This window comes from Crinia signifera, chromosome 5 (assembly GCF_055691185.1).
Source record: "Crinia signifera chromosome 5, ASM5569118v1, whole genome shotgun sequence".
NCBI classification, from domain to species: domain Eukaryota; kingdom Metazoa; phylum Chordata; class Amphibia; order Anura; family Myobatrachidae; genus Crinia; species Crinia signifera.
The window spans coordinates 124,466,077-124,491,586 of NC_139221.1; the positions used below are offsets into that span (position 1 = coordinate 124,466,077).

Consider the following 25,510-nt stretch of genomic DNA (forward strand, 5'->3'; position numbering starts at 1 on the left):
CACACCAACCTGTTCCCTGTAATCTGCTCACTTGCAGCACACCTTGATCGCCTTTGCCTCTTTACATGATCCCTTTACTAAGAGCATTATGTGCAGACTACTACACATTGGGCTAATTGGAGGTGTCGACACATAATATACATATTAAGTACTTAAAAAGTAGGATAGATGAGCGGGATTATAACACTATCTCTAGATACAGACAAAAAAAATATATTTTTAAAGAGCAGCATTAAAAAATGCCCCTGAAATGAACTGGTTAAACCCTTTGGTTTTTAGATATACATAAAAATTGGAAAGAAAATCGAGTTGCCCGATGCTGCAGAATAAGTTGTAACCTAATTATCTTATTAAGATGACTCTATGTATCTCCGTATTAATGACTACACACACATTTGTCATATACTTATTAGTAAATCCAGCACTGTGAAATTATCAGAGTTTGACTATCCAGAAAGATGAGGAAATATCAGATACTCTATAGCTCATATGTAATGTTAACCCATCCTCCACCCAAGTGGGACGGCCTATTTTGTCCAAGGTATGGTGGGTGCTCACCCTGGCAGCTCATTAATGTGGGTATATCTGGAGGATCTCAGCCTCCGATGACTATAAATGGCTATCCTCTTCCATCGCACATATAAATGCAAGTAGTTCTTCGCCAGCCTCCTCATGTCAGTCCCAGGCAAGGGCAAGTGGGCGTGGGCTGTTCGCCATCATCCCCTCTCCAAATGGTGTGACCCATCCCAGGCTCTTCCCTTCCTCTCTCCCTTTCCTCTCCCTTCTCTCTCCGGCTCTGCAAAGTGTCAGCTGCTGGAACTTGTTTGCAATGCCTAGTTTTCAATCCCCACCCAGGATTTCCCAAGTAACACATTAAAATCTACAATCTCCAATGGTTTTATTCAATGTAGGATGGGAGTTAATCTGAACGGAAGATATATTCTACTGGTCCTTGCTGTGCAGATAGGTAAGTGACTGCTCAGTTCTGTATGTCCTGTGTTTGTCTAATAACCATAAAATCCCTTTAGAATGGAATCCCAGAAATATCAGTCAGATAAACCCATTATTTGTTCCGCTCCGTTATATGAATCTGACAGCATGGATTTAGCTGCAGAATAACAAGAAAAGATTCGTTTGAAATAACAATGAAGCGACTATTTAATTGTAGAATGTATTCTTCAATACAATGTGCATTATCATATACATTGCAAGCTTTCTTACTTGTTTTACCCGACATATTTAAAAATATATGAATGTCGTGTGTGTGTGTATATATATATATATATATATATATATATATATATATATATATATATTCGCTTACACGATTGCAATACAATTAAAGTATGGTCTATTGGACTTTCGAGAATTGGTATATACAAATCTAAATCTGTTTATCTGTCATGTATATACTGGATACTGGGTACTTGCTTTAAAGCAATTCATGCTTGTAAACCAGAGCACAGTAAGGTGCTTCTAAGACTAAACAATATGCATGTGAATTAAATATATATATATATATATATATATATATATATATATATATATATATATATATATCAGTCTTAATATGTGTTCATTGTACCGAATTGTTAACGTATATTTATAGAGGAGCTGTTCATCTATATGTATGTATGTATATATATATATATATATATATATATATATATATATGGCCGTAGGGATATACTGTATGCAAGCCTAGCTGATGCAGACAGACCATTGTAATTTGCACAGATACAGTACTGTAGTGACCGTGGACCATAAGCATTGCCCAAGAATAAATTCAGTCACCTCACTGCGACAGCGGATGCACTTGGCACATCTCTGTAACCCTGTGCTAAATGGGCCCCACTGACAGAAGCTCTTGCATTAATACAACAATGCACCCCTCCATTGCCGTTAAGGGAACCTGTTTTCTTTTGCCACACGGCCTTGGACATTAGTGAACAGCTGACTGAAAAGAAAAATTTTAATTAGCACTTCCAGTAAAAAAAAAAAAACAAGTATACAGATGAAGACACAATTAAGACAGCCTGGGTGCTTAACAACGCACAGTCTCCCAGAATAATCCCGGCTAATGAGCCCAGGGACAATAAAGTGAGAAAAATAGCTGTTTATTAAGCGCAGGTAGCTGATGTGCGGTGAAAGGGAGATGGAATCGTCCCTCAGTTGTTATCCTGATCTGTTGAATCCAGGCACCCTTGTGACTTTGATCTGAGGCGTCAGAATTGACTTTACACCAGTAATGACATTAGCGACTATACATGCCGACATCAACACATTTGAGAATGCTTGCTAATTGCACAAAAGGAGCAGTGCCTGGGATCTGAGAACAGATCAGATCAGAGCACTTCTTCGCTTCCTTATGGTGTGTTACACTATACAGTATACTCTAATACAAATTGTTAATAATCAACAATATTGGTGTTTTAAAAATGAGTTATTCCCACCAGGATATGCAAATTTACTCTATTTATATATACAATTATAAAGGCAAAGCTTTTTTCTGGGCGAAATTATTTTTTTAAAATAGGCTGAAACATGCAAAATCCATTATTATATGAATACGGATATTCTTGTGTATATCTCGGTGAAATGTTTGGAAATGATGCACTCATGTTTATCTTGTAAAGGAAATCCTAGTATTGGAAAATAAACTTATCTGGAGCCCTTTGTGTGTGTTTCTGAGAACTAAAGTATTAACGTTCTTATTGGAAGTTGTATTGTCAGAATTTGCCATCACTGTTATTATTGTATTCGTTTCATGATTTGTAAAGTGATTTTTTTTTGACGCATTCATTGCTTGGTTTGCACAAGGGTACTGCTTTAGGGGATAGATTTGCACTATGCAGACAGTAAAACCCAAACAGAAATGATTGTATGCATTTTTTTCCTGGACTAGCCCTAATGCAACATACAGTATGTAGGCATATACATCATGTCAAGTAGTCCCTTTGCCTCTAGTTTCCGAAGAAGATTATTGGTTACATTGGCAAGAAACGTTCTAGCTGGCACGATCTTAAGTGCCAATTTGACTCTAGCTGCAAGGTGTGTGTGCAACTAAAACAATGACATATCCGCAATTCAGGTGCAATCTGAAGGTGCATGTACTCTTTTCCACCTAATTGCCTAATCAATTGCCCATTAGCAGTATAGGGTGTGATCCATTAAATATCTTTGTTTTGAATTAACTAAGTTAAAAAAAAATGTCTGAAAGACGATGAAGTCCAGTGAACTAGTATGCTACATAAAGATGCGCATGCGCACAACACAGTACATTTATAGAAGTCTTTCTGTGGATAATACTCCATCATGATGGTTGAGCATTTGGTGTTTATCTAGATTGTTTGTTTGTGTTGCATCCATATTCATGGACTGTTGATTTGTTGGTCTAAGGCTGATGGTTGAATAGCTGCAGTGTGCCATCCTCACACACTCATCGTCACATACTATCATGATGGCAATAGCCAGACTTCAGCAACACAAGCAGTGTAACAGGGAGGGGGCTGTAGTTTCCCTACACTATATCACACATATAGGAAGAGGGTGTCACCTTCACTCTTATATCTGGATTTTTTTGATCTTGACACATTTGGGTGTCTGTTTCCAAGACTTGCAGATACCAATTTGAATTATTAGAATGGATTTACAGATCATATCTATCTCTGTCTTGGACGCCCAGTTCTGATGGCTGTATAATGTGGCTGCAAATTTGTATCCATAAACTAGCGCCTAATTTACTACACTATCGCTTTAGCAATTAAACACCCTGGCTTTTATTTATTGATCAGTTGTGTGGCACCAGGATGGCCTGTAAACTTAGATTAATGACCCACTTAATGCGAACCTGCGACACCTTGCACTATAATAAGGGGATTTAATTAAAGTAACACTCGTTTTAAAAGCATTTAATGAATCAGAGCTTGTGAGCTTTTTAAAATATATATTCTTTAGGGACAACACTAGATTAAATCTTATACACATATATTGTGTAGAGGGTGCACAATGGATGTCCGGTGTGTGTACACTGCAGACCATGGACGTAATCACCATACCAGTTTGCTTTTACAGTACTGTGATTTTTACAGAAGCTGGAGTCTGGTAGAGCAGAGGATGAAAGGAATGTGGTAATGTGTGCATGCATATTTAATGATAGCTGCCTGGGTGCATTTGCTAGAGGAAATGGAAAACAAAAGCTAGAATTTAATATCGATATTGTGCTGTTGTTATATATTTAGAAACACTACACATTCAGCAAAATGTTCATTGTGTATGTGTATAACGTTCGTGTTTCTCTCGTGGTAACACACACACACACACACACACACACACACACACACACAGACCCACACACACAAACACACAGAAATATCACAGCATAGCTTGCATCTAAAAAACAGAACCCCCGCCCCCCTGAAAGATGGCTCTCTGTCTGATCACTGCAGCATCTATTGTACAGCCCAGGCGTCTCTATGTAGAATCCAAGGGAATTTATCTTTGTAATATCTTTTATCACCTCTTAATAAAATACGCGACGCTGGGAATATTCACTTTTCAGATGTACACACACACACACACACACACACACACACACACACACACACACACACACACACACACACACCTGCCTTTAGCAGTTATTTGATGTTAAGGACAATGATTTATTCATGCCTGGTGTGTTCTTTTTAAGCAGATTCGGATTTGTTTCTATTACATATACAGTAGATAAATGAGAAGGATTCACTCCATAAAGGGCGTTTAACTATGTACTTCCCCGCTTTGTAACCTATTCCTCTACAGTATATATCGATACAGTACAGAATATTGTTGCAGGGCACAAAAATAAGTATCATTTAAGGAGCCAGATGCATTCATTTTCATAAAGTGATAAAGTGGAGAGTGATAAACAACCAGCCAATCAGCTTCTACCTGTCATCTTTCAAACCCAGCCTGTAACATGGTAGTTAGGAGCTGATTGGCTGGTTGTTTATCACTCTCCACTTCATCACTTTAGTGCATCTGGCCCATGGAAAGTATGACACTTTCTTGTTCGAACTATAATTAGTTATCATTTTTAATAGAATGTGTGGCAATTAGGCATGCGGCAATTTGCTCAAATATCTAGAGACTTGTTCGAAACATTACTGCACATACAATGGCTGTGGGACCTGAAATTAAAGGACAAAAGTTCAAATCATGTCTAGAAATAAGTTTGTCATGAATTGGGGAATGCAAATCAATTGTTGTACGCTTACAATAAGCAACAGCCTGAATGACATGATACATGTGTGACCGAGTCATTGAGTATAAGCTGGGTGCTCAGCGTGGAGCTGTCCTACTGACGTGGTGCTGATCTCTGTCCCCAGCATACCTGCTGCAGGCGGTGAGGGCGACAGACAAGTGCGATGCGGTCTTTAAGGGCTTCTCCAACTGTTTGCTCGCGATGGGCGATAAAATGGAAACCTATTCGCAAGGTGTGGACGAAGAGAAAAACCTCAACACCATTTGCTCGTAAGTTCCCAAATGTTAGCTTGATTTCCCTTTATTGTGTTTAAGAATGACGAGTTGCTGTACCTTACATTATATGGCGCCGCCCCCAAATCAGACGTTGAAGTTGGCTCTAGTGCAACACACACACACACACACACACACACACACACACACACTTACTCAGTTATTGACTTTAAGTTACCCTCTTAATGAATTTGCAATTCCTTTCCCCACATCCCTAGAATGAGTAGGTAGTGTGTAGTCAGGCACCAACCACAGAACCTAAATGCAAGATTTGCCATTTCAAATACGTTTGTACGGTGAAAGTTCGCATTTCATATAAGCATGAAACGACCAAATCCATGCACTCAATGCACATATATTACAATTATCATATTATATTAACCTCCGAGGGATGTTTAGAGCTACTCCTGACCAGATAAACTAAAATGGACAATTTCTAGTAGAATATGTCGCTAGTGGGGTCCTTCAGAATTCATTCATCATACTCTAGAGAGGCTAATTATGCAATATTTCATTCATTTTTAATATATTTTTAATTAAAGTTACAAGTTCCCAGAACGATTGCACTTGTGTAAATGAATCGTAAAAACAAAATTCAAAGTCAATTATTGGTAATATTTGTATATAGTAAATAGTATAGTGATTGATTTAGCTAAATGAATGTTAAACGCACCCAAGATATACAGGTTAGAATTGTTAGAATTACTGTATTCTGTTTTAAATTTACACTGATTAGTGTATAAAAAGACATTAATGTGATTTAAAAAAAAAATCAGGATATTATTATTGTTGTTGCTCGCTTGACATAACTATGGAAATAAAATAGTAAATCGAATTTATGTATTTTACCATTATTTTTACAACATTATATATTAAAGCCCAAAGCTAGTGATGGGTTTTTTTTTTTTTTTTTCATTTTTTCATTTTGTGTTTGAAAATAATTTATGGAAGAGCTAGTTTTCCTGTGGGAAATGCAATTACAGGCGATATATTGTAACAGGGACACTTTAAGCTTCCCTAGCATCTCAACATCTCATTATTTATTACGAATGTAGAAAATTATGGTTTAAATCATACTTGGAGTGCTCATAAATTAGATTCTGTGGGACTATTTTACATGAAGGCACACAGGAGCTAAGTATAAATCATGGCATGGAAGGAGAAAGTACACAGACAGGGAAAGAAACACACTCTCATGCACACGCAGAAAGGGTGGAAGAGGAAGAGAGGGGAGGGAAAACATGGGCGAGATTACAGATCTGTAGATAAAGGGATGCACGGGTCAGAGAGCTATTTTAAACCTCTTACCCAGTGGGAATACACGCGTGCATATCATTGACTCCTTGAGATATATTGGTTTTGGAACATAATTCTACACAGTGCAATTTGATCTAAGCTGATAAACCACAACTGAAAGGAATGCCACGTGTCTAATAGAGAGATGCTGAAAATGGCAGATGCTATGACTCTGCTGCCATACAATCGATAGGATAGTTGGTATGATATAGCTCAGAAGAGCACTTGGACAACTAATCGAGGGTTTTTATTTCTACATAAACCCGAAGAGGAATGACTAATAAAGTTTTTTTTTTTTCTTGTAGTGATGTATTTGTGAATAAACACGGATTTCATAGAGATTTATGATCAGATGTGGTTTTAATAGCACTCACATTAAAACTTATTTGTAACTTGGTTTTGCTAGTACATATGTACAATGGCCATTTCACATATCTTGTACTTCCAATATTTTTATTTTACACGAGGAACAGAGCTTGGCATGAATTAGGATGTATTACTGAGAAATGTCACTTTCAAACAATGATGCTCATTAATTACAGAGCCAATTGATGAATGTGCATTATATATAGATAATAGCTCTATCTATCTATCTATCTATCTATCTATCTATCTATCTATCTATCTATCTGTATGTATGTAGATACATTATGCAACAGAATCCTTTACTATACCAGTAGGGATAAGGTTAACCTAAGTATGTTCAGATTTCAACACAAGCATTGCACTTAACCTATACACCTGTGGTTCCCAAAACTGCATGCCTAGACACCCTGGGGTGCCTCAGGATATTTGCAAGGGTGACTAGGGTTGGGGGTCCGCAACCAAAACAAATTGTTTATGCTCAAAGTGATAGGCAAAACCAGTGCTGGTGGCTACCAATCATTTAATGTATGGACAATTAGATCTGTACTGTTCCCAACCACATAAACCTGAAGCTGAGGGTGATAGGGAAGCATCATTTGCTGTAAGAAACTTTTTGACATGGGGTGCCTTGAAAAATTGCTGATATTCTATGGCGCCCTGGTCAAGAACGTTTGGGAACCATTGCTAAACACTCTTCTGTTCCACTATCCAACATGACATACTTCAGATTAAACTGTTTACATCACGATTTTTTTTGAGGGATCAAATCTACATATTTTATTATTTTAGCCACTGAATGTACTGTAGGACTGAAGGACAGCATTAAACTAATAGTGTCCATTTATGATTTTTCATCTAGATACTGGAATGAGTTTCATGTCTGTGCTGTCACCGTGTTCGCAGATTGTCATGAAGGGGCTGCAGACATGTGGGAAAAACTGAAAAAGGATTCCAAAAAACTCAACTTTGAAGGCAGCTTGTTCCAAATGTGCGGTGGATCTAGTGGATCAGCCAGCCCTCGACCAGTTCATCCAGCCATCCTGCCTTTGCTCATGGTGTCTCTATCTGCTCTACTTAACTGGATCTTCTTCTAGTAGACCCAAAGCTACAGGAATCCTCGCTTTAGTCTCGCCATCTGCTGGATTTCTAGAGGAAACACCTATCCGTTGTCCGGGGACGTTGTGTTCTCTATGACGTTCAAAAATAACCTCCTAGGATTGTGGGAAAAGAAAAATAATGTTCTTTCATTTGCGTTTTGTTTGCCAAATGTTACCAAACAGTGAGCAACAACAGCCAAAACCGGACCTCAGCTTTACATCTTCACACAGCAAAATAGAGCCCTATATTTCTTTGCAAAAGAAACTCAGGAAAGGCCCTCGGCCAACCAGTAATAATAATAATAACAATAATAATAATATTAATAATAATACTAATAAGAGGCAGAAACGGAAACGGGCTCATCGTTGAATAAACAACATGCCGAAAAATGCCAAGGTACCTGTCACATATGGAAGATGTGCTGTAGATGTTCACTTGTGAAACATATGGTCAAATCACAATCTCTAATGTTCACCATAGCCCCTCTCCACACCGTATCATGGTTTCCTCATCAGAATACAATGATGTAACGAAGGAAAGAACAGCTCTACCTGCAGCAATGATAAGTTGTATCTATCAAGGGGAACACTGATACATTGGTTACTCAGTGAATGGCTGGATGCGTTACTGATGGGGCAGGTATGATGTATGGACTGCTGAGGGAGTGTAGCTTTACCTGCTGTTGCCAACATATATTTCAAAGTTCACTGCCTTTATTTTTTTCCCCTTGATTTAGGTGTTACACATATTATGAAGTATCCTACAGTGTAAACCACAAACGGGAGAGTAAATGTATAATCGTACAAATAGTTATAAAGTACAACATTTTGACAGAAAAAAAAGAGAGCCTTGATTTTAAAATAAATAAATGTAATTTAAAATAAAGTTTATTATAAACCCAAATCAGCAAAAAAATATTTGCTACAAAGTATAGTATGAGATATTAAATAAAATTATTGTTTCAAAAACGTGTCCTTTATTATAATTGTATATTTACTATAAAAATGTATGACATTTATGGATGGAAAACTGCTGATATTTGTTGTTATATACAGTGAATGCAGATATTAAATAATGACAGTAGATTTTTCCATGATACTGCAACAGAGAATATAACTAGGGTATAATGGTGTAGGAAGAGAGAGGATGACAGATTGGGGAAAGGAGGAGAGGGGTGGGGGGGGGGGGGGGACAGAGACCGAGATAAGGTGTGCAAGACAGAGACAGTGAAGTAGGGAGAAATGGGTAAGAGTGTGGGGGGTGCACAATAACACAGGGAGAGTGCGGGGAAAACAGCTTTTGTTGAACAAAAGGTCACCACTATCAAGTCTGCAAAGGTGCAGCAGTATACTGGCAGTTCTTGAGATCAGATGAGTCGTTTCATAATTAATAAGGCACCTCGGCTGAATTTGCGAGGAGACTAGCACTATTGATTTAACAGAGGAAAATGCTCTAACCTTTTCTGTTTATAGGCTCTGATGTCTAGGGGAAGTATACTTGTGTATACACATCAAAGCATCAACACAAACCTTTGTGAGTTTAACCAGTGAGAGCCAGCACCAGACAGAGAGAACCAACAAAATGCCATTTGATCCTTTACAATTTTCTTGATGTCCATTAACTGTATTTTTTTCATCTATTCAATCAAAAAATAAATCCCATCTCTTTCTATAAAGTCACATGTATGTACTCAAAAGGAAACTAGCATACTATACATCAAGTACAAGAGGATTATTTCATTCGGCAACTCTCTGGAGGCTTCTGTTCCATAAATGCATTATAACAAAGGAAGCCATCTCTTTGGAAGCTTAAGATGACACTGTCGGTAAGATGAAGACCATGCACACAAATATCTGTATTGTACTGCACTATGCGCTAAAGCAGATAAGGATTCACTAGTTCAATACTGTGATATTTATAGGTGACCTTTCAATGTATTGTATCACATTGGTATACTCGGAGCAAGCACGTTCTGAATCCGAATGAAATCATGAGATAACCGGTTTTAATGTGTCATTATAGTTATTTATTTTATATTCAATGCTATTATAGGGACATTGCGCGATACCAGCATTAAAGGGTGTTTCTGAGTGAGAACGACGCTGTGAGCTCATGTGATTTCACATCCCCCTAATGATACCCATGTATCTAAATATAGCTCACGTACAGTATGCAGTATTTAAGGCACATCTTGTACACAGCGATACTGCACGGATATGTTCCACCTTACATGAAATATTAACAGAAACGAAGGGTGAAATGCATATTACTTCACACCCGGCTGTAGCATGTTTCGATTTTAATGTCAATCTTGTTAGCATTTAAAAAAAAAATGTTCAATGAAAAAATATATTCTCCTGGGAAATCTTGTCTCACTGTTATAATGCAGATGTGACTCTCATTACCAGGCGAATGTTCCTGCACAGACCCAGCCACAGGCAGAATGCAGAGTCACAGGGAAGCACAGTCACCTTTACATAACAAGATTACTTCTATATAAGAACTGTTATTTCCCAGGACAGTGCTGTGTCGTTCTGCAGTTGTTGTAATGGATGCACTTTTTATATTGGTTAACATATTGTTAAATATTATTTTAAATGTATAACAACAAAATATTTCCATGTTGCGAGGACGAAATAACAGTACTGTACTTATATAAGCAATAATTGTAGTGCAGTTTAATAGAACACAAATTTAGTATGCATTTATATGTTGTTGCCATATTCTCTCCTTGTGTTTGCAAGATGTGGTAACTGGAGAATACTTGCCATTGTAGTGCATATGTTTGCTTCTATATAACGGAACTAAATATAAGTAGCAGGGCTCAGAAATAAGGGCACATTGTCCTCTGGGACCTTCCCACTAAACCAATAAGCACTACAGTACTTTCCTTTTCTAAAGAAGCAGTTGGCCAATATTACAGACTCCTTTCCTTAGCCGGCAGCCCGAGGCAAAGTAGAAGCTTCAGCTGAATCATGTCAAGCTACAGTACTCTCACCCTCCTTTCTCCCACACCCTGGATCTCATTACAGGCAGTACAAGGGGACTCGCAAGTCTAGAGCTGCACTTCTCATGCCCACAGTGCTAATTGTGCTGGAAATGAAACACGTTCCAAGCAGGTTTATGTGCCTCTGAAGCTGGTTTCACATTGCAAAAAAACTGCTTTCAACTCGTTTTTGTAAACGTTTTTTTAAATGGGTCAAAAGCCAGTTACACCCCTTTCATATTGCATGTTGTAAAGGTATATTGCAGTTTCAATACCATTTTTGTACCTTCAGATTCAACCCGTTTCACCCATAGAAAGCCATACAATGTCATTTTAAATGTTTTTTTCCTGCTTGTGGGCGGGGATAATGTGTGGTTATCATTTGTAGCAAATACCGTTTCTGAGCTGTTCAGACTGCAGGGAAAAAGGCTCTGAAACGTGTAGGATCCTGCTTTTAACACGTTTCAAAATACCGGTATTTTGTAACCGGTAAATTGACTGTGGAGCTTTCATATTGCAGCTGGTACCGTTTTAAAGCAGTTAAAAATCGGCAATATGCCGTGTTAAAACTGCAATGTGAAAGGGGCTCGCTGTCCTTTTTTCTTTTTTTTTTTAAATAGAAAGTAATTTGGGGTTTCCATTCACAATTACAAAACTCAACTGTTATCCATTTTCTGCTCGCTCTCTCTCTCTCTCTCTCTCTCTCTCTCTCTCTCTCTCTCTCTCTCTCTCATTGTAATGTATGAGGCTACAGATTTGTGAGTGTTATCGTGTTTCTGAATTTATTTCCAGTCAAGGCAGGTTCTGACATTTTGCACAGCTATTGTAGTTCAGTTGTGTCCTTGAAAATGCATTCCAGCATGTCATCTGCACATGACCTGATATCCAGCTGTAAATAAAATCTTACTGTGTACAGAGTAAAGGCGCTCAGCATTGTCATCCATCCTCCCTGAAGCTGCTGCCTTGGGTAGTACTGCTGGAGAGGTCACATGGGTAATGCTGGCACTACATTTACACATACTATATATTATGCTGACAGCTGAATCGCTTAAATGTTGGCAGAGTTGCATCTGCAAAGACCCAATTTTTAGCTTTTGAGATATTGCTTTGCAAAATGTGATGATGTGAATAACGTTCTGCTGAATGCAACCAGTAATCATTTCCTTCTATAATCTGTTTAGTCTATGACAATGTGTTTTCACCTTTTAATGTTTCATATGTTATTATAACCTTTTGTTTTATCTAAACACCACTGTAGGGGTTTTATGTCCAGAACTGACTCATTAGCGGGAACATAAATGTCTATGGCCCCCATTTATCATTGATCGCATTTACAATGCGATCTAGGCGGAATATTACGCCCAAATGTATCATCTGCCAGGGAGTGGGCTCCGAAAGGAGCCCGTCCCTGCGAAGCCCTCACCCGGAAGTCGGGGGGGGGGGGGTCTGCGCATGCGCGGTTACGCGCTGACCCCCCCCCCCCCCGCTGACTGCACTGCCGCTCGGGCAGTGCGATATGTAGCCATAGGCTACAACGGGCTATCGCCACATTAGAATGGTGATAGCCCAGGGCTGCGATGCCGGGCTGCCCGATGTTGATACATCAGGCAGCTTCGCATCCCCCATAGAAACCTATGGGGGATGCGGCCGGCGGCGCTGCAGGGGGGGGGGGGGATTGCAGCAGGGATCGGAGATTCCTGCTGCGGTCCCCTGTTATACATTTAGTCCCCTGTTATACATTTAGGTGATTCTTAATATTTGCGGTTAACCCCCGAATATTTGCGGTCCCCTGTTTTACATTTAGTCCCCTGTTATACATTTAGGTGATTCTTAATATTTGCGGATTTAGCCGCAAATATTGCTTGATAAATGGGCCCCTATATCTTCTGATTTTACAGACTTTAGGGCTCATTTGTTAATGAGCGATAAAACACATTGGGGCAGTATATTAAGCCTTAACAAGAGATAAATGCAAGGGTGATAAGGAGAGATAAACGTCCAGCCAATCAGCTCCTTACTAGTTTTTTTTAAACACAGCCTGTAACATGGTGATTGGCTGGACGTTTATCTCTCCTTATCACCCTTGCATTTATATCTTGTTAAGGCTTAATACATCTGCCCCATTGTTACTGATAAAACTCGTCAACTTGCATATGATAAATCAGCACCAAACTGTAATTTTGCAGGCACATTGCAGTTAGGAGCTGAACAGAAAACAGTTACTGGACTGATTGGCTGGACCATCATTTATCCTTTACAATGAGGTTTAGCATGCGCAATGAGTTTTACCATTTATAAATGAATCCATTAATATGTAAAAGTGAGCACCCACAATAATAGTAACATTGAAAATGCACACTGCCATATGTTAACAAAAAAAACAGATGATATGACTCTTTTTTTTTTAGTGGCCAGTTTCATGGAAGGGATGAATGAGGAAAAGAAAAAGTAAAAATCGGTACAGTGTGATAAAAAAAAGTGGTAACAATACAAACCAGTGTCTTCTTTATTTTTACAAAACACATTGGGTGAAATTTACTAAGATGTGTATTCTACTTCACATGTAATGATGCTATGGGCAACCAATCAGATCCTGTCTATTATCTTCTAGCGGGTGCTCAATAAATAAGAAGTAGATTATGATTGGTTGCCCATAGCAACATCACATGTGGAGTAGAATACACATCTTAGTAAATTTCCCCCAATGTGTGGTCATATGTAATCGCCACAAAGACTTATAGAGCTCCATTCACATATAGCCACAGGAATAAACTGAAAGAAGTAACTTATGCTGCTTTCCCACTGCAGACCCGTTTTAAGTTACAGGTAATCTTAAACGGTATTTAGCATTCCCACTGCAGCAGATTACAGTTTTAAATGCCATTTAAGTACCATTCCCATTGCAGGTAAAACGTTTTAGCTCTTCAAAACGTTTTTTACAGCACAAATGAGTGCCTGTGACTTTAATGGGCTTTTCAGGGTTGTGGGGAGTGTCACAACACAGGAAACAACCAATCGCTTGAATTGTAGCCTGTTTACATTAAGAATACCGTTTAAGATGCATTCCCATTGCCTCTTAAACGGTAGATTACCGTTTAAAACACTGCTTTGAAAACGGGTTGAAATACCGTTTAACTTTAAACGGTATTTCAACTCTGGCGCTTTCCCACTGCAGCCTTAAACGGTATTTTGCCCTCAAAAATCGGCAATATACCGGTTTAAGGCTGCAGTGGGAAAGGGGCATTACATTAAATGAGTCTGTAACATGTAAACAGAAAGAGACCTATGTCTCATAGCATAATACAGGTTGAGTATCGCTTTCCAAAATGCTCGGGACCAGAAGCATGTTGGACAACATAATATTCTGTATTTTGGAATATTTTTATATTAGAATGAGGTATCTATTTATTTATGTTGTATAAGCACATCAAACACATGAAATACACACAAAATATATTTTATTTGTGCATGAAGCGGTTTTAAAACATAAAAAAAGTTGGTGTACTATCTCAGACACTAAACTTGAATGCCAAGCAATCATTTTCTTGCACATATTTAGGACCAGATGCACTTAGCTTCAAAAGTGATCAAATGTAGAGTGATAAACAGCCAGCCAATCAGCTTCTACCTGACATGTCACATACTGTGCTAGGCAGGAGCTGATTGGCTGTTGGTTTATCACTCTCCATTTTATTACTTTTGAAGCTTAGCGCATCTGGCCCTATGTGCCAGTTACATATCATTTCCCCAGTAGTGGCAGTTACAGATGTACCCAGTATGATTTCAGCAAAAAAAGGACATTTTGGACACTATGTTTTTGGAATGATTTGGATAACGGATATTTGGATAAGGGATACTCAACCTGTACTGTGAAATATAAGTGATGGAAGTCTCCTTAATTGCACTCAACCTCTATAGGTGAAAAGAGGCATTGCATGTCCCTTTGATTCAACTGGACCTTTACTCTAGAATGCAAGTAGTATCTAAATATATAGACCAGATAATTCATAAAGATATAGGAATTCAGATTTATTTTCACAGTATAAAATCAAACAAACCAGTCTCCAAACTGTACCACATTTGAGTAACAGCATAACATGCTTTGCAGTTTTAAGGATTCCAGATAATCCCAAAAGATCTTCCAGCGGAACAAAGTCCTGTAGAAAAGAGTCTCCTGTCTCATCCACCAAAGCGGTTCAACATGAAAGTCTTTGTCAAGGTGACTTTACAATAAAATCACACAGTTTTTTGTTATGTAATGATTAGTTTATATGCCAGGTGACACCTCATTGATTGTACCGTTATTGCAGCTCCTAGTGTGTGCAGTAGTTATCTATACTATTCTTTTATTACCCTGTGATAAACTGTTTGAGCAGAGATACCAGTGTACGTTATTCTGAAGAAAATACCATTTTAATTGGTTTATGGAGAGGTTCCATATTTATTGCTTAAACAAGGTTTCCAGGCTAACATAATGATATATGAATGGAATATATGGCTTTTTAATTTTTATTTAGATTTGCCAATTGTAGATATGTTTTTCTAATGAAAGTTAATTCTAAAGTGATATCGCTTCTACAGAGCACATTTAATAACTAAGAACATGCCAGTCAGCCAATAAGGACCAGGCTCCTGTACCTTCCTCACTGGATGAAAGACTGCTTGGTTTCAGGACTGGAAAAGTTTGGAGAAAGAAGCACTTCTGACCTCGCCAATGCCATCAGACCTTTCTCCAATAAAGTATTTCATCTGCTCTAAAGTGCTTGACATCAATTTACTGTGCAACATGCAAATAATATACACTAGTGAGCTACAGAACAGCACTAGTGAGAAGTAATACTGTAGGGCCCAGTGGTGTCAAACTCATGGCCCTCCAGCTGTTGTGGAACTACATGTCCCAGCATGCCCTGCCACATATTTTATATAATGGATTTCTAAAACTGTGGCAGGGCATGATGGGACGTGTAGTTCCACAACAACTGGAGGGCCATGAGTTTGACACCACTGTGTAGGCGGTCCGCCATCATACTGCAGAGAGCTGCTAAATTACTGTCAAGTTTGGTTTGCATTTTCATTCGAATGTGCATGTCATTGGCTTTTCTTCTGCAAGCAGTGATGGGGAGAGATGGAGGCACACATTGATAGAGAGAGGGAGGCACTGATGGAGACACACTGATTGACAGGTACACTGATGGAGAGGGAGGCAGGGATGGAGAGGAAGGCACCGAGTAGCAGTGACACTGTCTGTCTCTTCCACACCACCCCCTGGACTTTGGATGAGTTCTTTCCCAGCTCGTTGAACCCCAGGGAGGAGTGTATGGCCGGGAATGAGATGTCCTTGTACAGGGTCCCAGGTTGGAGGCACTCCGCCTTCAGTGTCTCATAGTCCTGGTTGAGGTACTTCAGAGCCATCTTATTGGTGCCATAGCCGGAGGCCAGCACCCTGTCATGCCGCAGCCGGGAGTGAAGCACCAGCTGCTGGGTCCGCAGTGACAGATCAGGCGGCGGCTGACTGTGTGCGATCTGCACTGGTCACAGTGATAGCGCAGCGCAATTTGCCGATGGGGTGGGAAGTGCTGATGCATTTGAACAGACTGGTCGGATGCTGAATTCAGCCAATCAGTCTCCGGACAGTCTTTTCAAATTCAGTAGGCTTCCCACCCCCGCTGGCAAATAGCGCTTCGCCGCTTCAGGCTCCTAGCCGCCGCCCCTGATCCCCCTGCCCGGATCCCCCAGCGAGGATGATCGGATCCCCGCCACCCAGACCCTGGCTGCCGTCTTTCCCATTGGGCTGGGCCCCTAGGTCCTTGGCCCCCTGGGCAACTGCCCATTGTGCCCAATGGGAAAGACTGAACTGCCCAGGTCTAGTTAGAAAAGGTCAGATTAAAATCAATAGCAGCATTATACCAGCGTTTTATGTTATAACTTAATTGGATATTGATTGTGAATTAACTTCTTTTCTCTCTGTTAATCAACAGGTTACCCTATTCAGAATATGACTGCAGACTATCGCAACTGTTGTACTGTTATTATTTTAGGTAACCCTATTCAGAATACTACTGCAGTCTATCGCAGCTGTTTGTACTGTTATTATATTAGGTAACCCTATTCAGAATACTACTGCAGGCTATCGCAACTGTTTGACTTTGTACTGATATTATATTAACAGAAAAGGAATGGGGGTTCGCTTATGGTTTGACTAACCAAGCAGCAGTCTATTGAGGGGATACTCTGCCCTCATGGAAAAAAACATGGAAGAAAAGAGAAGAGAGCCTGCGCTTGGAATGAAAATCTACTTATTTTTTTCCAAATAGATAAAAATGTAATAAAACATAGATATACATATAAATAATTGACATTAATAAGCAGCAAACAAAACATTCACAGACATAACATGAAGGTGCAGATTAATTCAGTAATTTTGTTAGTATTTAGCCACTATTTGCATGCAATTAATATAAAAAAATGGATCCAATTATGGCTCAAGTTAGTCATTTCCAAAAAGGATTAGTATTAGTGTATAATTTAAGGCATATATAGTTACCATCCATTTTATTTAGTAATTCAGACTCAGTTTTTGTAAGGCTCTCAAATATCCATAAATCCTACTGTCCTGGCCCAGTCTCCCATATGTAATCGACTTCCGACCAGTTAGCATAAATTTGCATAAATTTGAAGACTGGTTTGTAAGTGGAAGAAGTACAACATTTCACCAGCAGAATAAAAGTGGGTCTCCAACAGTAACCCTAACGCATTTCTCCACAACAGTGGCTTCCTCAGAGAGCTCTGTCCACTTTCTCACCCCGTACTGCTCCCATGAGACCAGGACATTTATGACTTCATCAAAATAATGATTCCCAAATTATCCCCCTTGTGTGGTCCCCCTCAAAGGTGTTTTTATCATGTCCTTTTTTCCCCCTCCAACAGTGTACTTCCACCTCACAGTGTGCTATTCCTGTAATGTGTACCTCCACAAATTGCACACCCTGCCAGCAGTGAACTACGCAGTGCAATCCAACTGGTTGCCTCGGATGGTTCCTCTGTGGGCGGGATGTTCTTCACATAGATGTATCATACTACTTCATAAGCATCCACTTTCCCATATGTGCATTGGATCCTTATATGGCTCAAATCCCACAGTGTGACCTTCGTGGTGTCCCCAACATGGCCGCCTCATCTGGTCCACTTTTAGATGGGATAAATAATAAATGGACCTGATTGTCTTGTTTGGATCCTGCTCTACACTGCAATCACCCCATTTTGTGTCATTTCTTCTAGGGGTAACCTATTCCACCCAGGGTAATCCTACAGAGTGCACCCAAGATGGCTGCCTCTCCTGCAACCTTGTGAGAGTGGAATACAAATTTGTGGAAGCTACTATCCAAAATGTCTGTACCAACACTGCATTGTGCCTACTGTGCTTTCAAGGCTTTCTTTTAGGTCTATGTGACTTATCTATTGCTGTACTCCCCAAATCCTATGTATTATGGGGATCATTCCCATCCTTTCAGAATGGAGCGACTTCAGCCCATTCTGATGGTTGGGGGGACGTGCATGGTCTTTTATGTGCATGTACGGATCCCCTTTTGTGAACGGCTTCGGCCACTTGCATAGTCGCCGAGCCATTCGCAGGGAGCGGGAAGGGCCGGTTTCGTGCGGTGGTGGGGTCGGGTGTTGCCAGTGGTGTCCCTATGAAAACACTGGGCGTTCCCGTGGGAATGTGGGCAGGTCAATATGTGCCGGAGGCAGTCAGCTGATGTCATAGGACAGGCTGTCCTATGACATCAGCCCCCCCCCCCCCCCCCCCCCGTCTTAATTTCCACTGACTTTTATTTACGAGCCCTGGAGAAATCATTTGATGGTCAGCGACCATCGAAGGAGTTCTCCTGTAGCGGACGCATGCGAGGGGATATGTCTTTGGTGCACATTCCCTCGCATGGTTGCAAGGGGAAACGGCGGCGAGGGGTATTTTTTGTCAGGGCGGCTTGCCGGGCTATCTGGCACTCGGTAAGCTGCGATCCTCACAGCTTACCGAGTCAACCAGAATCAGCCCCTATGTGCGTTGTTTTGGTGTCTGTAAAGTACCTTGAGTTCTGTTAGAGAAGGTGCGCTATATAAATAAAACTTTCTTCCTTCCTTACTAGCTCTTTACCCTCTTTTTCCCACATACTGTATGCTCCAGCAAGCCACTGATTACTTCAGCCACTCTCTCTCTTCCATCATTTTTCACATCTCTTACCTTCACAATTTTATTTCCTGTTTATCTGGTCAACGTGATCAGCAAAGTTAGTGAGGGAGGCTGCAGGTCAGAAGTGACATAGACAAATTGTGTTTCTCACCATAGCTGAACCTAAGGCTGACAGTAAGCACACTTTAATTCATTTCAGGATATTTGCTTATTATCTCAATACTAGGGCGCCCACTTGAAGCAAATGCTTCAAAAGCTAGTCTGCTACCTTGTGATTGCCTCTTTGTTTGTGCATGTGTGAGAGAGAAAGAGATGTAGCTTCATTCGCTGCCAACAGATGACAGTATTTCGGAGACACACAAACGGATACTAGTCATATATACAGTATATAGATGATGTAAATCGGCATCATCATGGTAAGTTTTTACACTACCCCTAACCTTAATTTTACTCTCACCCACCCCTGCTGCCGCATAACCCTAACATCCCCCTAGTGCCTAGCCCCAAGTTCAGTACCTAACTTCAGGAAACATCCGTTGCCATTTCATGCTCCTTTATAAAAAATTGTTTGTTTGTTGATAGGCATACTTTCCTACTCTCCCAGAAGTTGCCAGAGGCTCCTGATTTTCATGCAACCCCCCCCCATCCTCTCCAAACACAGAAGAGCGGGCTTATCTCCTGCATCCTTCCCACACCCTAGTAAAGCGGGCAAGAGATAATCACAAGCTTTTATAGGTGCTCAGGAGGGAATGGGGCTAAATTGACATAATGGAAGTTAGTGGTCCGTTGCCATCCCCTGATGTTCCATTCAGGTTGAACCTCCATGCTTCTACCGCAATGGAGAAGTTAAAATAGGTAAGAATAATGTTATACAGTGCCCATCACCTTATGCAAACTACCACGCAGCTTTGTATTACCACAGCACTTTGTACTTAGGAACAATTTTTAACCTTATTCTGCAACCCTTGAAATGTCATACTCTTGACTAGTCACAAATGGAAGTAATCCTGTATGCTGTAATCCTGTATGCTGTAATCCTGTATGCTGTCTCAAGTGAAACATTTAGCTGGCCCTCAATCGTTAAGTACTCAGATGATATTGGATACCAGAACACACTAATGTTTTTAAAACAGAACTGTCCTGGGAATATTATCATATTTAACAATGTAGATTTGAATACATTTCACCAATTCACCTTTGACTGTTAACTACAAATGGAAGGAGAAAACTTATGTTACTAATTATTGCTGAATATATTGTGCTCATGTATTTGAATTTATGTTTAATATATTATTTATCATTTAATAGGAATAGTTTTGAATGACATATCCTTTCTTGTATGTCCATGTTAACTTTGCAGGGTAGAATAGTTCCCACACAGACAGCAGAGGTGAAAGGTACTTTTATTATTGTCTTTTAATCTCTTTATCCATGTATTTCTGCCTTGGGAATTTGAGCTCCTGATATATTATTCTGTTTACGGTTGCTATATTTGACTCCGACTGGGTGATGCAGTCAACAGGTCACTAGAATAACACAGCCAAACACATTTGAAAATAGTTGTTTTGTTCTTTGTGAGTGATATTATTCGGTTGTTACTCGACTGAAAAGCACTATTCCACATTGCATTATTATTTATCTAAATAACAAATTGGTTGGACTAGGTGGTAAAAACATCCTTTATATTTTATCATTGTTGTGAACTAGTGAAAAGCCCGGTACTCTTTACCTAGCACGGCGCCCACGATTTTGATCGTGGGCATCGCAGGTAAAAAAATCGCGGGCATCGCGGCCATTGAATGCAGTAAAAATCGGGTGCGACGCGACCGATGCGATGCCCGCAATTTCCCATAGGGATCAATGTTAAATTTCTCAATTGACCCGATTTTACTGTTCAATGGACCCGATTTTTCCATGGGAAACAATGTTAAATGGCCCACAGAGGCCAAATAGCCACCCTGAAGTGTGAAATGGCCCCCACAATTGTTAACGCCACCCCACGATCAACGTCAACCCGAAGCGTGGCGAGCGCAGCGTGCCCGCGAGGGGCGGAGGTACGCGTCCTACGACCTTTTCATACCCCCACTATCCACGTTGGCGTGGAGTTGAGAATAGAATAGTGTGGCGAGCGCAGCGAGCCCGAAGCATGGCGAGGTAAACGCGTCCCTTCGTGGGCTTCACAGGTATCCGCGTCCCTTCGCGGGCTTCACAGGTATCCGCGTGCGCTCGCCACGCTTCGGGCTCGTTGGCTCGCTCGCCACACTATTCTATTCTCAACTCCACGCTGACGTGGATAGTGGGGGTATGAAAAGGTCGTAGGACGCGTACCGCCACCCCTCGCGGGCTCGCTGCGCTCGCCACGCTTCGGGTTCACGTTGATCGTGATTGTGGGGTGGCGTTAACAATTGTGGGGGCCATTTCACACTTTAGGGTGCCTATTTGGCCTCTGTAGGCCATTTAACATTGTTTCCTATGGAAAAATCGGGTCAATTGAGGCATTGAACAGAAAAATCGGGTCAATTAAGAAATTTAACATTGTTCCCTATGGGAAATCGCGGGCATCGCGTCGGTCGCGTCGCACCCGATTTTTAAGTGCATTCAATGCCCGCGATGGCCGCGATGGGCGCCGTGCTAGGTAAAGAGTACCAAAAGCCCATTAAAAATGATGGCTTCTGCAATGTACTTTCACTTTGAGCTGTGACAGTTTTTACTTCACTTTAAGCTGTGACAGTTTTTAGCCCACAAACTCTCCACCCGACTCCCTGTCCCTCTCTGCACTGATAGCATAACACAACCTTTGACTAAAGAGATTTACTGAGCATGTGCACCATCTCTGCACGTATTCTCTCTTTGTCCCACATTAGAAAAGGACGTGTCCTTGAGCGTCTCATTTCACCAGACTGTATTACAGTATATAGTGAATGCAACACCAATACCACTGTGTCACCACTGCTCACTTTTAAAGGGCAAGTGCCACTACTGGATGTACAGTGTATACTGGTGTGTGAAGAATAACAATACCATTAGAAAACAGCTACAGCAATACACAATAAAAATATGTGTAAATAATGCTGCTTTCCCACTGCAGACCAGTTTAAAGTACTGGTAATCTTAAATGGTATTTAAAACGGTATTAGCATTCCCACTGCAGCAGATTACCGTTTTAAATACCATTTAAGTACCATTCCCATTGCAGTGAACCGTGTATAATGTAGAGTGTCTAACCCCCCCCCTTCCCCCAGTGTAAAGAGTGCCTAATCCCCCCGCAGTGTAAATAGTGCCTAACCCCCCCCCCCCTACCTGCCTGCCCTGTGCCCCCACCTCCCCTCCCCTTGTACTTACCTGTGGGCAGTGGGGAGGCAGCGGGGGTCATTGCAGGGTCCATGCAGGGTACAGGCAGTCCCAGTGCCTGATGAGAACTAATAGTTCTCACTGTGCGCATATGTAATGAGTGCACGTGCATACTAATGAGCCGATCATTACATATGCGCATATGTAATTAGCGGCTCATTAGTATGCACGTGCACACATTACACATGCACAAAGTGCGAACTACTAGGTTTCATCAGGCACTGGGACTGCCTGGAGGCTAAATAACGTTTAAGAGGCATTCCCACTGCCTCTTAAACGTTATTTAGCCATGTAGGACTCTGCTTTGAAAACGGGTTGAAATACCGTTTAACTTTAAACGGTATTTCAACTCTGGCGCTTTCCCACTGCAGCCTTAAATGGTATTTTGCCCTCAAAAATCGGCAATATACCGTTTTAAGGCTGCAGTGGGAAAGGGGCACAAAAGTATGAAGTCCTTTATTCATATTAAGAAAATATGTAATGTAGGGCCTAGTATGGGCTTCCCCAAATAATGGGCTAATAGGACTATGTGCCTTATTCTGGTTCACTCCTTCTGCCAAATTCCTTCTTAGATGGACAAAACAATGTGCACTGCAGGTGGGGTAGATGTTATTTGTGCAGAGAGTATTAGATTTGGGTGGGGTTTTACTTCAAATTGAAATCTATATTGCAGTGTAAAAATAAAGCAATCAGTATTTTCCCTGCACAGAAACAAAATAACTCACCCAAATTTAATTCTCTCTGCACATTTTACATCTGCCCCCCTGCAGTGCACATTGTTTTGTCCATCTAAGGAGGAATTTGCCAGAAGAAGTGAACCAGAATAAGGCCCTATGTCACATGGAAATGTACCTTGCAGATACATTTAAAAAATAAGTTATGAAGGGTCACCAGTGTTCTTGGGGAGCACCCAAACCTAGATGATGTAGATAAAATCATTGAGACCATAGGTGTAGCTGTAGAGCAGCATGTCTATTCTATTACAGGCACAGATAGTGCTCTAGGATACTATGTTGTATAAATATATAAATGTTGTCGAGACTTGTGCTCTCCTATGCATCTTAGTGGCAATAGTGTGCTATTTACTGTAACCCTGTAGTCTATGGTCTGTAATTTAGGGAAGGCGAAGCATGAGCTCATCAAAGGGCACCGGAGCCATGCAGCCCGCTCCCCTGCTCCCTCCCCTGCCCACTCCCTGCTCTGCCCGGATTCGCTCAGAATCCCTGTCCGTCACATTATGTCTGCCGCTGGACCGCTAGCCAATAGGCGCTTGCGGTCCAGCAGCCAATCAGAAGCAGCATTGATGGCTGCTAGACCGTAAGCACCTACTGGCTAGCAGTCCAGTGGGAGACTTAAGTAAAAATAGCTGCGGACAGTGGGGCAGCTCAGCCGGACAGAGCAGGGAGTGGGCGGCCGGGTGGGGAGGGGGGGGAGGGAGTCCCCATTGGCAACGAGCAAGGTTAGTCCCCCTTGGCAACCAGCAATATTAGTCCCCCTTGGCAACGGGCAAGATTAGTCCCCCTTGCAACGAGAAAGATTAGTCCCCTTTGGCAGCGAGCAAGATTAGTCCCCCTTGGCAACGAGCAATATTAGTCACCCTTGGCAACGGGCAAGATTAGTCCCCCTTGGCAACGAGCAAGATCAGTCCCCCTTGGCAACGAGCTCATCCCCCTTGGCAATGAGCAGTATTAGTCCCCCTTGGCATCGAGCAAGATTACCCCGCCTTGGCAATGAGCAAGATTAGTCCCGTCTTGGCAACGAGCAATATTAGTCCCCTTTGGCAACGAGCAATATTAGTCCCCCTTGGCAATTTTCAAATTCAGTGTAGTGCTGCTGGGGGAGCATCACATGGTTATAAAGTGTGGCGAGTGTCGCGAGCCACCAAGCCCGAAGCGTGGTGAGCGCAGTGAGCCCCACGAGGATACGCGGATACGCTGCGCTCGCCACGCTTCGAGCACAGTGGCTCGCTGTGCTTGCCAAACTTTATAAAATGAACTCCACGCCCACGTGGATACTGGGAGTATGACGTGGATGACGTGGATAGTGGGGATATGAAGCATTGTGTATTATCACAGCTCCAGAACAAGTTTTGTAGTTTATGTAGCCAGCATAGTGGTGTATTGGTATTCTCAATACACCACTACGCAAACTACGTGATGGGCTCTGTGATAATACACAAGTACCGAAATATGTACTGAAACTAGGTACACTACAAATACTTTATTCCTTAAAATGCTGGTAAATGCCTGTCTGTATATTGAGTCTTGGGCTGTACAGTGTAGGAGATTATATCCCATCATACTAAAAATTGCAAATAATTCTATTAAACGTTCTAAGATAGTATCCCAATGCATTTTGTGCCATTTAGGGATTTTTCAAGGGTTCAAATGGTGCATATTCTCATAATATTCTAATATCCTAAGTATACTGTCCAGGCTGTTGTCTTTATTACAAAATCTTCCAGGTAGTACTCTGCGCATGGGCAATCAGCCACCAGGAGCGTATGTGTATTCCCTTATTTATGGGAAGTTGACAGCACACACAATGTGGGTGGCTTTGTGTTTTTAAGACAAAAGAATAATAAGAATAATTAAACTGAGGAGCACTCTGTATGTCACTAAGCAAGAATGTGAACTCATATTTAGCTAGGTAGCTGTTTATCAGTAGGCATCCAAGTAAATGATTAGGAGGTTGCAATGGTGATGTAG

General features: G+C 41.0%; 1 protein-coding gene and 1 long non-coding RNA gene across 2 annotated transcripts; both read left to right on the top strand.

Annotated features, from left to right (window-relative positions):
- Positions 1-684: 684 nt before the first annotated feature.
- Positions 685-9,249, top strand: NRN1 (neuritin 1). Its single transcript, XM_083187985.1, has 3 exons — positions 685-967; positions 5,370-5,514; positions 8,039-9,249. The coding sequence occupies exons 1-3, from the start codon at positions 913-915 to the stop codon at positions 8,271-8,273; spliced, it is 435 nt and encodes a 144-aa protein (XP_083044111.1). The 5' UTR covers positions 685-912; the 3' UTR covers positions 8,274-9,249.
- Positions 9,250-13,697: 4,448 nt separating this feature from the next.
- On the top strand, positions 13,698-16,089 carry LOC146079540 (uncharacterized). The gene is made up of 3 exons (XR_014474597.1): positions 13,698-13,721; positions 15,372-15,482; positions 15,845-16,089. It is a non-coding gene; the product is annotated as an uncharacterized LOC146079540 (long non-coding RNA).
- Positions 16,090-25,510: the final 9,421 nt, after the last annotated feature.